This window comes from Agrilus planipennis, unplaced genomic scaffold (assembly GCF_000699045.2).
Source record: "Agrilus planipennis isolate EAB-ADULT unplaced genomic scaffold, Apla_2.0 scaffold29, whole genome shotgun sequence".
In the NCBI taxonomy this organism is placed as follows: domain Eukaryota; kingdom Metazoa; phylum Arthropoda; class Insecta; order Coleoptera; family Buprestidae; genus Agrilus; species Agrilus planipennis.
In genome coordinates this window covers 1,998,661-2,008,828 of record NW_020442462.1, presented here as the reverse complement: position 1 = coordinate 2,008,828, position 10,168 = coordinate 1,998,661, and the positions used below count along the sequence as shown (strand labels likewise).

Here is a 10,168-nt window from a genome sequence, read left to right as displayed (position 1 = left end):
AGTACAGAACGACTATCACTTTTGATTATCTTGTTTTCTTGACAGCTGTTCGCTGATGTTCAATTCAATCATTTGTATTTGGCGCAATTTGGCGGTAAAAGATACTGAAGTAAATGATTTTTGAATATTTAGTGTGTTTAAGTTTTTTCGAGTGTTTTGAGATACTAATTAAGTAACTCTATCCACTGGAAGCAGATTTGGTGAGTTAAAATTATTTCGAATTAATAATTTATAACAAAAAGCCGTCTTCTTCTAATAAATAACCTAAAACTTATTAACAAAATGAATATACTACTAATAGAATTGTAGTACATTCCCTTATTTATTAAAGGTCGTGGTGATACAGTTACATGAAATATTTCAGAGAACGTTTTAGTGATATGGCTGAAATAGCTGTGGATTCTGTGAACGAGTTGTCGCATTCTTCTCGTATTTCTGAAAGAAGACGAGCTTTGTTTCCTAATGACAACGATAGTGATAGTGATTTAGGATATATGAGCCCCTTAAGATCAGATTCAAGTTTAAGCCCTCCAGATTCACCACTTAATCAAGTACATCAAAGAGAGACTATGAGAAACGGTTTATTTAAGTTTGATGAAAGTTCTATAAACGATTACGTTATTTTGGGAAGTGTAGACAATAATACAACAAATTATTTTCAATGTAACATTAGTGGATCAGAGTTAGAACATACAAATTCCCCTTTTTTCACAAAACATCAGGATGAACTATCCAATTCATCATTAAAAATAGATACTAATGAAACATTTATTCCAGACACTCCATTAAAGTTATCTCCTGTTAAAAATCATCAAACTCCACAAGAGTCCTTTAACGTTTCTGTTAAAATTCCTAAACTTATACGTAAATCAGTTGATACTGGCTTTATTGTACAAGAGTGTGGGAAAAGAAAACTCTCTTCCCCTGAATCCTCCCCTACTTCTAAGTATCAAAAATTAGAAGGAGTCGTATCAAAAGTTTCAAGAGTCAGAACTACCTTATTTCCAGTTGAAGAGTCAGAAGTTTGTGTTTCTCCCAAGTCATTTTATCCAAAAATGGAGAACATTACAACTGAAAAATTTGAAAGCACTTTGAAGAATGAATCAAAAAAATGTAAGCCTAGATCTTCTCAAACATTTATATGTAATCGACGTAAAAAGAGTAGATTTGGACAGATAAATGCAGGAGTTAGACACAAAATAAGAAAACCAAAACAGAAAAGATCATCTAAGTCTCAGGTTTTAAAGGCTGCTCTAAATATATTAGAAAAATCACCTTTTAATGAATATCTCCAAGAAATGACAAATATTCAGAAAACTTCAACAATAACTCCAAATATGATCAAACAAATCCAAACAATTAAGAAAAATGACCCCCCTTTAAAAAATACTTCGGAAATTGAACCAGTTTATAAACATAATCCGTTAAGTATTGACCAAGAAAACAAAAAAAGAGAATTAAGTCCTCCTCCTGATAACAGTAAGAAGTTCTTTAAAACGACAAGAACCAAAGCAGTAGTAGTTATTAATAACAGCATAAAACTTAATTACGATCGTGGAAAACTAAGTTTATTGGAAAATAGGAGTGATAAGAAAGAAGGCAGTAGCAGCATTAATTTTGATTTGTCAGACTTAATTTCATGTAAAAATGACGAAATACTACCCGCAAAGGAAATTAACAGCATCTTAGATAGTTTGGATGATAACCAGGAAAACATTTCGTACCTTCAAACATTCAATAAAGACACCGAAAGTATTTGCAGAAATGAAAATTCAAAAATTATTTTAAAGGCAGATATCTCTGTATTAGGATCTGCAAATTCTATACAATTGCATAATATGCCTGATTACAACAAAAATAATGTAGAAATCGATGACAGAAATGATGTGACTCAGAAAATGAGTTCTTCGCCTACAAATATCAGTAATATAAACAACGGAGAACTCTTTCTTTCTCCGACTTCTCAAATGTGTGATATGACTTCTGGACTGGCCTTAAATAGTCCTAAAAAGGCTATAAAAAACATAACAACCACTCTAGAGAATTTAGAAAATCAATCAACTTTACATAGTAATTCTTGTAATTACAGACCAATAAAGTCAATTATGGAGCAAAAAAAATTGTTTCCCATATTTTATGGAAAAGCAACAACTTCTTTAGACAATCAACAAGTTAAAATTGCTGTGCAAAATCGTAATCAGAATAAAACTACTTGGAAGAAATTACCTAAAGATCAAATGCTGTTGGATGCTGGGCAGAAAAGATTTGGACTTACTGAATGCCACGAGTGTAAACTTGTGTATCATATGGGCGATCCAAGTGAGGAATTACTTCATCTAAACTATCACAATGCTGGAAGTATATTCCGATTTAATGTAAGTTAATGAAAAAACAATAAAAGACATTTGGAGTAATATTTTTTTAGGGATGGAAAAACGAGCGCGTTGTGGAAAACTTATCAGATGGCAGAATCATAAAAATTTTACCACAGGATTCAAAACTGTGGTGGAGAAAGGTCAAAGATTTACTAGAAATAGTTAACAGAGAATTGGGCATCTATGAGTTATCATTTAGTTTAGAAAATGTTCAGGTAAATAATATATTTGCTTTAATATAAAAATGTTAATCGTTGTCTATCTTCCTTTTAAAGGTGTACTTATTTATAAAAAATAAAATGGTTCAAGGCTGTTTGGTTGCTGAGCCAAAATCAAAAGCCTATCGAATGTTGAATAATGTTAATGGGGTAGACACCTGCTCAGAAGAGTCTTTTGTCATTAAATGCGGCGTTTCTCGTATATGGGTTTCAAAAACTTATCGCAGAAGAGGCATTGGATCTGCTTTAATGAATTGCTTAAAAAAGACATTCTTTGCCAATTATATACTTCACAACAATGAAATTGGTTTCAGTGGACCCACTGTAGATGGGAAATCATTTGCCACAAAGTATTTTAACACAAGTAATTTCTTAGTTTACACTGATTGAAAATTGTATTTCAAATAATTTACAGCAACATAAATTGTACCTCATAGTCTAAGTCGATTTTTGTAAAGGACTGTACATGTTTATTACCTGTTGTATAATTCGAAAATTTTATGTAGTTTGTACAATTGTGCCATCAAAAAGGACACCAGAAACTTTAAAAAGAAATCTAGTAGAAATTGATTTGTTTTTCATATGTTAGTACCTACGTTTTGAAATAGAATAATTTTTCGTTTATATATTTTGAATTAACGTTGATTGAGTTTAGTTTTTATTTTTATAAGTAAAAATTAAAAATAGTTGTGTTATAATTATTTATTAATTCATGTAAAGTAGAAGTGTTGTTTATTTTATACTTTGGAACAGTTTGGTAATAAAACTTAATTGAAACTTAACATTTAATGTTTTATTTAAATTCCGAATGCTTGATTAGACGAATGAAAGTAACAATAAATTAACGTTAACTATTTCAAATCATTTATTTATAACATAGTGATTTTAGTACAATTAACACATAATTAAAATACCAGCACAGAACCTAATAACACAAGGGTGCTCCAGCGTAATTTATAGACGTAATATAGGTATCCAAGTATTATGAGAGTTACCACTCGTCTGTAATTTGTTGGGATCGATCTCAATAAAACGAATATCACATAGCTGACGACATTGTGTAGAAGAACGTTATCAAACACAGTTTCTAAGCTCACTTTTGTACTGATTGAAAAATATAAGCAAAGTACAAACGCAATACTTAATATTACTGGTTTTAGTAATGATTTAACATTGATAGTTCTATTCATTTTTGAACGTATTTTGTCCTAAAGTATGTTCTTATTGCAAGCTAATAACTTATTAACTTGAATAAAAACTACTTGTTACTAAGTTGAAGAGTTAAGCCATATTAGACACTGATTGATTAGTAGATCAAAAATCCGTTACTTATCTTGTTTATTTAAGAAATGTAGAACGATAATCGTGTATTTACTTTGCCGATAAATGTTCTATTAAAAAAGAAATAGATTTCAAAGATAANAGATATTTTTATTGTTATATGCTTATTGGCATATTTTTTTCTTCCTTTCGGATATTTAATAATTATTTTTACGTTTATTGCAACTGCTATTTTATTTTTTAGAAATATAAAAGTATATTTGCATCTTCTACAAAATACTAACTACCGTTTAAAATTCCTTATTTTCAGCAACATTTGCCACTGTGTAAGTCTCGTTTCTTCTAGTTTTATTGAGGAGGAACATCAAATTTGGTATTTCTTTTGGTGTACAACGATATCCTCCTATATTTATTTATATATGTTTAAATCATTAAGTTCATTTGCAGAATTTACTGTAATACTATGCGCATTTCGTTTTGTTAGAAAATTAAATCAAACAGGCGACAAATGGGCGCACCTGTTAGATATTTCTCGGTGGCTTTTGTGTAATGAACATTATTTTTATTTGCAAGCATTTAACATCGTAAGTCTAATATTAACTTATGCTGTACTTTACCATTCAAAGTTTTTCAAAAAAACTTCAAAATTATTAATTATAGCTTTAGTAATTTCATATTTAATGAAAAACGTTTGGCTTCATAATCACTTATTACATAAAATATTTTATTTAGTGAATTTATTGATGTTTTCTAACTTTATTAGAGATAAACAAACTTTAAGTGGATTAGTTGTATTTTGGATCCTAAATAGCACTATACTTTTACGTCCCTATAACATTATTCTGATACCCTATTGTATTTTAAGCAGTTTTATTTTAAAAAAACACATAAAGTTGGAAAGTAACTTAGCATTTTGTCATTATTGGTTAGGAAATGTACTATTCTTTTGTCAAGGGCATAGTAACAGCTTAGCTAGTGTTGACATTGCAGCTGGATACATTGGCCTTACAAGTTATAATCAGCTTATTGTAATGCTACAAGTATTATTTCACACGTATACTTTTCCAATTTTGTGTAATTTGTTGGCTTTCAAGTACTGTCAAGAACATTACTATGTGTGGTCTGTAAATATAATAAGTCGGTTACTTGTTTTTACAATGACCACTTTTATTCTTACAATTCAAAGACACCATTTGTTTGTTTGGACAGTTTTTGCGCCTAAGTTAATTATTGAAGTTGTGCATACTCTTGTACTTTTCTTACAATTTTGTATTTACAATTTAAAATATACAAATGTATTTCTACAAAATAAAAAAAGTAAGATATATATGCCGTTTTTATTTCAATATATAAATATCAGAAAGTAATTACTAGAAAAAATATTCCTACAACTGATTGAAAAATAGAAGTTATGTCTAACAATAATACATTGAANCGTTTTTATTTCAATATATAAATATCAGAAAGTAATTACTAGAAAAAATATTCCTACAACTGATTGAAAAATAGAAGTTATGTCTAACAATAATACATTGAAAACAGGAGGGTATGTAGTAATTACTAAATGAAATTAATTTTTTTTAATAAAAAATATTACAGTGATTACTTACTGGTCAGTTAAAATAACTTAAAAATAACTATTTAATCTTCTGGTTTGTCTGGTGGAGGACCACACGGTTGCAACATTTTCTCCATAAGATTAAAACGTACACGAGCTTTAGCTTCGTTTTCAGCAATGGCAAAGTAACTTAACAAGTCTGGATGTCCTAGGTAGCTGGCATAACTGTCTCGATGTTGGTTTACCAACCATTCATATTTTGTAGTATCTGCATGTCCAGTTCCTATGTATTTTGACTGCAAATGTTCTAGCTGACTGTGAATATTATATCTGTCGCCCATATTTTTCTTATTTTGGTTAAAGAAAAACAAATTATTAACCTAAAATTAGATAATGCATATAGAACAAAACATTAAATTTTAATTATTTTTGACAGAACTGACCTTGAGTTAGCAATACAGAAGTGTTTAAATATTCACATTCGGTAACGTCACACCTTTTTTTATATGTTAATTATAATTGTTCTTCATTATAAAAGACCGTTTATTGAATAACGTAATATAACACTTTTTAAATTATTAATTCATATTCTTAAATAATTTAAATGTTACTAATTAAAAATAAAGATAAAATAATTCACTGCGAGTACAGAACGACTATCACTTTTGATTATCTTGTTTTCTTGACAGCTGTTCGCTGATGTTCAATTCAATCATTTGTATTTGGCGCAATTTGGCGGTAAAAGATACTGAAGTAAATGATTTTTGAATATTTAGTGTGTTTAAGTTTTTTCGAGTGTTTTGAGATACTAATTAAGTAACTCTATCCACTGGAAGCAGATTTGGTGAGTTAAAATTATTTCGAATTAATAATTTATAACAAAAAGCCGTCTTCTTCTAATAAATAACCTAAAACTTATTAACAAAATGAATATACTACTAATAGAATTGTAGTACATTCCCTTATTTATTAAAGGTCGTGGTGATACAGTTACATGAAATATTTCAGAGAACGTTTTAGTGATATGGCTGAAATAGCTGTGGATTCTGTGAACGAGTTGTCGCATTCTTCTCGTATTTCTGAAAGAAGACGAGCTTTGTTTCCTAATGACAACGATAGTGATAGTGATTTAGGATATATGAGCCCCTTAAGATCAGATTCAAGTTTAAGCCCTCCAGATTCACCACTTAATCAAGTACATCAAAGAGAGACTATGAGAAACGGTTTATTTAAGTTTGATGAAAGTTCTATAAACGATTACGTTATTTTGGGAAGTGTAGACAATAATACAACAAATTATTTTCAATGTAACATTAGTGGATCAGAGTTAGAACATACAAATTCCCCTTTTTTCACAAAACATCAGGATGAACTATCCAATTCATCATTAAAAATAGATACTAATGAAACATTTATTCCAGACACTCCATTAAAGTTATCTCCTGTTAAAAATCATCAAACTCCACAAGAGTCCTTTAACGTTTCTGTTAAAATTCCTAAACTTATACGTAAATCAGTTGATACTGGCTTTATTGTACAAGAGTGTGGGAAAAGAAAACTCTCTTCCCCTGAATCCTCCCCTACTTCTAAGTATCAAAAATTAGAAGGAGTCGTATCAAAAGTTTCAAGAGTCAGAACTACCTTATTTCCAGTTGAAGAGTCAGAAGTTTGTGTTTCTCCCAAGTCATTTTATCCAAAAATGGAGAACATTACAACTGAAAAATTTGAAAGCACTTTGAAGAATGAATCAAAAAAATGTAAGCCTAGATCTTCTCAAACATTTATATGTAATCGACGTAAAAAGAGTAGATTTGGACAGATAAATGCAGGAGTTAGACACAAAATAAGAAAACCAAAACAGAAAAGATCATCTAAGTCTCAGGTTTTAAAGGCTGCTCTAAATATATTAGAAAAATCACCTTTTAATGAATATCTCCAAGAAATGACAAATATTCAGAAAACTTCAACAATAACTCCAAATATGATCAAACAAATCCAAACAATTAAGAAAAATGACCCCCCTTTAAAAAATACTTCGGAAATTGAACCAGTTTATAAACATAATCCGTTAAGTATTGACCAAGAAAACAAAAAAAGAGAATTAAGTCCTCCTCCTGATAACAGTAAGAAGTTCTTTAAAACGACAAGAACCAAAGCAGTAGTAGTTATTAATAACAGCATAAAACTTAATTACGATCGTGGAAAACTAAGTTTATTGGAAAATAGGAGTGATAAGAAAGAAGGCAGTAGCAGCATTAATTTTGATTTGTCAGACTTAATTTCATGTAAAAATGACGAAATACTACCCGCAAAGGAAATTAACAGCATCTTAGATAGTTTGGATGATAACCAGGAAAACATTTCGTACCTTCAAACATTCAATAAAGACACCGAAAGTATTTGCAGAAATGAAAATTCAAAAATTATTTTAAAGGCAGATATCTCTGTATTAGGATCTGCAAATTCTATACAATTGCATAATATGCCTGATTACAACAAAAATAATGTAGAAATCGATGACAGAAATGATGTGACTCAGAAAATGAGTTCTTCGCCTACAAATATCAGTAATATAAACAACGGAGAACTCTTTCTTTCTCCGACTTCTCAAATGTGTGATATGACTTCTGGACTGGCCTTAAATAGTCCTAAAAAGGCTATAAAAAACATAACAACCACTCTAGAGAATTTAGAAAATCAATCAACTTTACATAGTAATTCTTGTAATTACAGACCAATAAAGTCAATTATGGAGCAAAAAAAATTGTTTCCCATATTTTATGGAAAAGCAACAACTTCTTTAGACAATCAACAAGTTAAAATTGCTGTGCAAAATCGTAATCAGAATAAAACTACTTGGAAGAAATTACCTAAAGATCAAATGCTGTTGGATGCTGGGCAGAAAAGATTTGGACTTACTGAATGCCACGAGTGTAAACTTGTGTATCATATGGGCGATCCAAGTGAGGAATTACTTCATCTAAACTATCACAATGCTGGAAGTATATTCCGATTTAATGTAAGTTAATGAAAAAACAATAAAAGACATTTGGAGTAATATTTTTTTAGGGATGGAAAAACGAGCGCGTTGTGGAAAACTTATCAGATGGCAGAATCATAAAAATTTTACCACAGGATTCAAAACTGTGGTGGAGAAAGGTCAAAGATTTACTAGAAATAGTTAACAGAGAATTGGGCATCTATGAGTTATCATTTAGTTTAGAAAATGTTCAGGTAAATAATATATTTGCTTTAATATAAAAATGTTAATCGTTGTCTATCTTCCTTTTAAAGGTGTACTTATTTATAAAAAATAAAATGGTTCAAGGCTGTTTGGTTGCTGAGCCAAAATCAAAAGCCTATCGAATGTTGAATAATGTTAATGGGGTAGACACCTGCTCAGAAGAGTCTTTTGTCATTAAATGCGGCGTTTCTCGTATATGGGTTTCAAAAACTTATCGCAGAAGAGGCATTGGATCTGCTTTAATGAATTGCTTAAAAAAGACATTCTTTGCCAATTATATACTTCACAACAATGAAATTGGTTTCAGTGGACCCACTGTAGATGGGAAATCATTTGCCACAAAGTATTTTAACACAAGTAATTTCTTAGTTTACACTGATTGAAAATTGTATTTCAAATAATTTACAGCAACATAAATTGTACCTCATAGTCTAAGTCGATTTTTGTAAAGGACTGTACATGTTTATTACCTGTTGTATAATTCGAAAATTTTATGTAGTTTGTACAATTGTGCCATCAAAAAGGACACCAGAAACTTTAAAAAGAAATCTAGTAGAAATTGATTTGTTTTTCATATGTTAGTACCTACGTTTTGAAATAGAATAATTTTTCGTTTATATATTTTGAATTAACGTTGATTGAGTTTAGTTTTTATTTTTATAAGTAAAAATTAAAAATAGTTGTGTTATAATTATTTATTAATTCATGTAAAGTAGAAGTGTTGTTTATTTTATACTTTGGAACAGTTTGGTAATAAAACTTAATTGAAACTTAACATTTAATGTTTTATTTAAATTCCGAATGCTTGATTAGACGAATGAAAGTAACAATAAATTAACGTTAACTATTTCAAATCATTTATTTATAACATAGTGATTTTAGTACAATTAACACATAATTAAAATACCAGCACAGAACCTAATAACACAAGGGTGCTCCAGCGTAATTTATAGACGTAATATAGGTATCCAAGTATTATGAGAGTTACCACTCGTCTGTAATTTGTTGGGATCGATCTCAATAAAACGAATATCACATAGCTGACGACATTGTGTAGAAGAACGTTATCAAACACAGTTTCTAAGCTCACTTTTGTACTGATTGAAAAATATAAGCAAAGTACAAACGCAATACTTAATATTACTGGTTTTAGTAATGATTTAACATTGATAGTTCTATTCATTTTTGAACGTATTTTGTCCTAAAGTATGTTCTTATTGCAAGCTAATAACTTATTAACTTGAATAAAAACTACTTGTTACTAAGTTGAAGAGTTAAGCCATATTAGACACTGATTGATTAGTAGATCAAAAATCCGTTACTTATCTTGTTTATTTAAGAAATGTAGAACGATAATCGTGTATTTACTTTGCCGATAAATGTTCTATTAAAAAAGAAATAGATTTCAAAGATAACTTAAAAATTCCTTTCTTAAAACGGTATAGGACTTTACGTTCAAAGCTTTATATAGTTGATACTGGCTTTATTGTAC

The 10,168-nt window shown here is 29.5% G+C and overlaps 5 protein-coding genes across 8 annotated transcripts in view; 4 read left to right on the top strand and 1 right to left on the bottom strand.

Annotated features, from left to right (window-relative positions):
* LOC108744456 (GPI ethanolamine phosphate transferase 2) overlaps window positions 1–168 on the top strand; it is a 3,228-nt gene extending 3,060 nt beyond the window's left edge. Inside the window, exon 4 of the mRNA XM_025980833.1 lies at window positions 143–168. Coding sequence (XP_025836618.1) covers window positions 143–168 — 26 coding nt within the window. The remainder of the gene's footprint in view (window positions 1–142) is intronic.
* Window positions 58–3,163, top strand: LOC112903903 (N-acetyltransferase ESCO2-like). 3 transcript variants are annotated; one of them, XM_025980841.1, is made up of 4 exons: window positions 58–200; window positions 2,090–2,375; window positions 2,426–2,590; window positions 2,651–3,163. In XM_025980841.1, the coding sequence occupies exons 2-4, from the start codon at window positions 2,106–2,108 to the stop codon at window positions 2,981–2,983; spliced, it is 768 nt and encodes a 255-aa protein (XP_025836626.1). In that variant the 5' UTR covers window positions 58–200; window positions 2,090–2,105; the 3' UTR covers window positions 2,984–3,163. The 3 variants fall into 3 exon arrangements, with proteins under 3 accessions (XP_025836626.1, XP_025836625.1, XP_025836624.1); XM_025980840.1 differs by having other exon boundaries at window positions 778–2,375; XM_025980839.1 differs by having other exon boundaries at window positions 365–2,375.
* Window positions 3,164–3,417: 254 nt separating this feature from the next.
* On the top strand, window positions 3,418–5,302 carry LOC112906540 (GPI ethanolamine phosphate transferase 2-like). Its single transcript, XM_025980832.1, has 2 exons — window positions 3,418–3,423; window positions 4,003–5,302. The coding sequence occupies exons 1-2, from the start codon at window positions 3,418–3,420 to the stop codon at window positions 5,239–5,241; spliced, it is 1,245 nt and encodes a 414-aa protein (XP_025836617.1). The 3' UTR covers window positions 5,242–5,302.
* Window positions 5,303–5,315: 13 nt separating this feature from the next.
* LOC108744460 (splicing factor 3B subunit 5) lies at window positions 5,316–5,861 on the bottom strand. The gene has a single exon (XM_018480238.2). It carries the CDS (start codon window positions 5,771–5,773, stop codon window positions 5,516–5,518), a length of 258 nt encoding a protein of 85 aa, XP_018335740.1. The 5' UTR covers window positions 5,774–5,861; the 3' UTR covers window positions 5,316–5,515.
* A 272-nt stretch (window positions 5,862–6,133) lies between these two features.
* Window positions 6,134–9,239, top strand: LOC108744455 (N-acetyltransferase ESCO2). Of its 2 annotated transcripts, none has more exons than XM_025980838.1 (4): window positions 6,134–6,276; window positions 8,166–8,451; window positions 8,502–8,666; window positions 8,727–9,239. In XM_025980838.1, exons 2-4 carry the CDS (start codon window positions 8,182–8,184, stop codon window positions 9,057–9,059), a joined length of 768 nt encoding a protein of 255 aa, XP_025836623.1. In that variant the 5' UTR covers window positions 6,134–6,276; window positions 8,166–8,181; the 3' UTR covers window positions 9,060–9,239. The 2 variants fall into 2 exon arrangements, with proteins under 2 accessions (XP_025836623.1, XP_018335732.1); XM_018480230.2 differs by having other exon boundaries at window positions 6,441–8,451.
* The last annotated feature ends 929 nt before the right edge of the window (window positions 9,240–10,168 follow it).

Bases quoted from the DNA above. Each gene is read 5' to 3' on its own strand.
- LOC112903903 (XM_025980839.1), top strand. From the start codon at position 381: ATGGCTGAAATAGCTGTGGATTCTGTGAACGAGTTGTCGCATTCTTCT. The intron at 2,376-2,425 runs GTAAGTTAATGA...ATATTTTTTTAG, and splicing joins GAAGTATATTCCGATTTAAT to GGATGGAAAAACGAGCGCGT. The intron at 2,591-2,650 runs GTAAATAATATA...TTCCTTTTAAAG, and splicing joins TTAGTTTAGAAAATGTTCAG to GTGTACTTATTTATAAAAAA.
- LOC108744460 (XM_018480238.2), bottom strand. From the start codon at position 5,773: ATGGGCGACAGATATAATATTCACAGTCAGCTAGAACATTTGCAGTCA.
- LOC108744455 (XM_018480230.2), top strand. From the start codon at position 6,457: ATGGCTGAAATAGCTGTGGATTCTGTGAACGAGTTGTCGCATTCTTCT. The intron at 8,452-8,501 runs GTAAGTTAATGA...ATATTTTTTTAG, and splicing joins GAAGTATATTCCGATTTAAT to GGATGGAAAAACGAGCGCGT. The intron at 8,667-8,726 runs GTAAATAATATA...TTCCTTTTAAAG, and splicing joins TTAGTTTAGAAAATGTTCAG to GTGTACTTATTTATAAAAAA.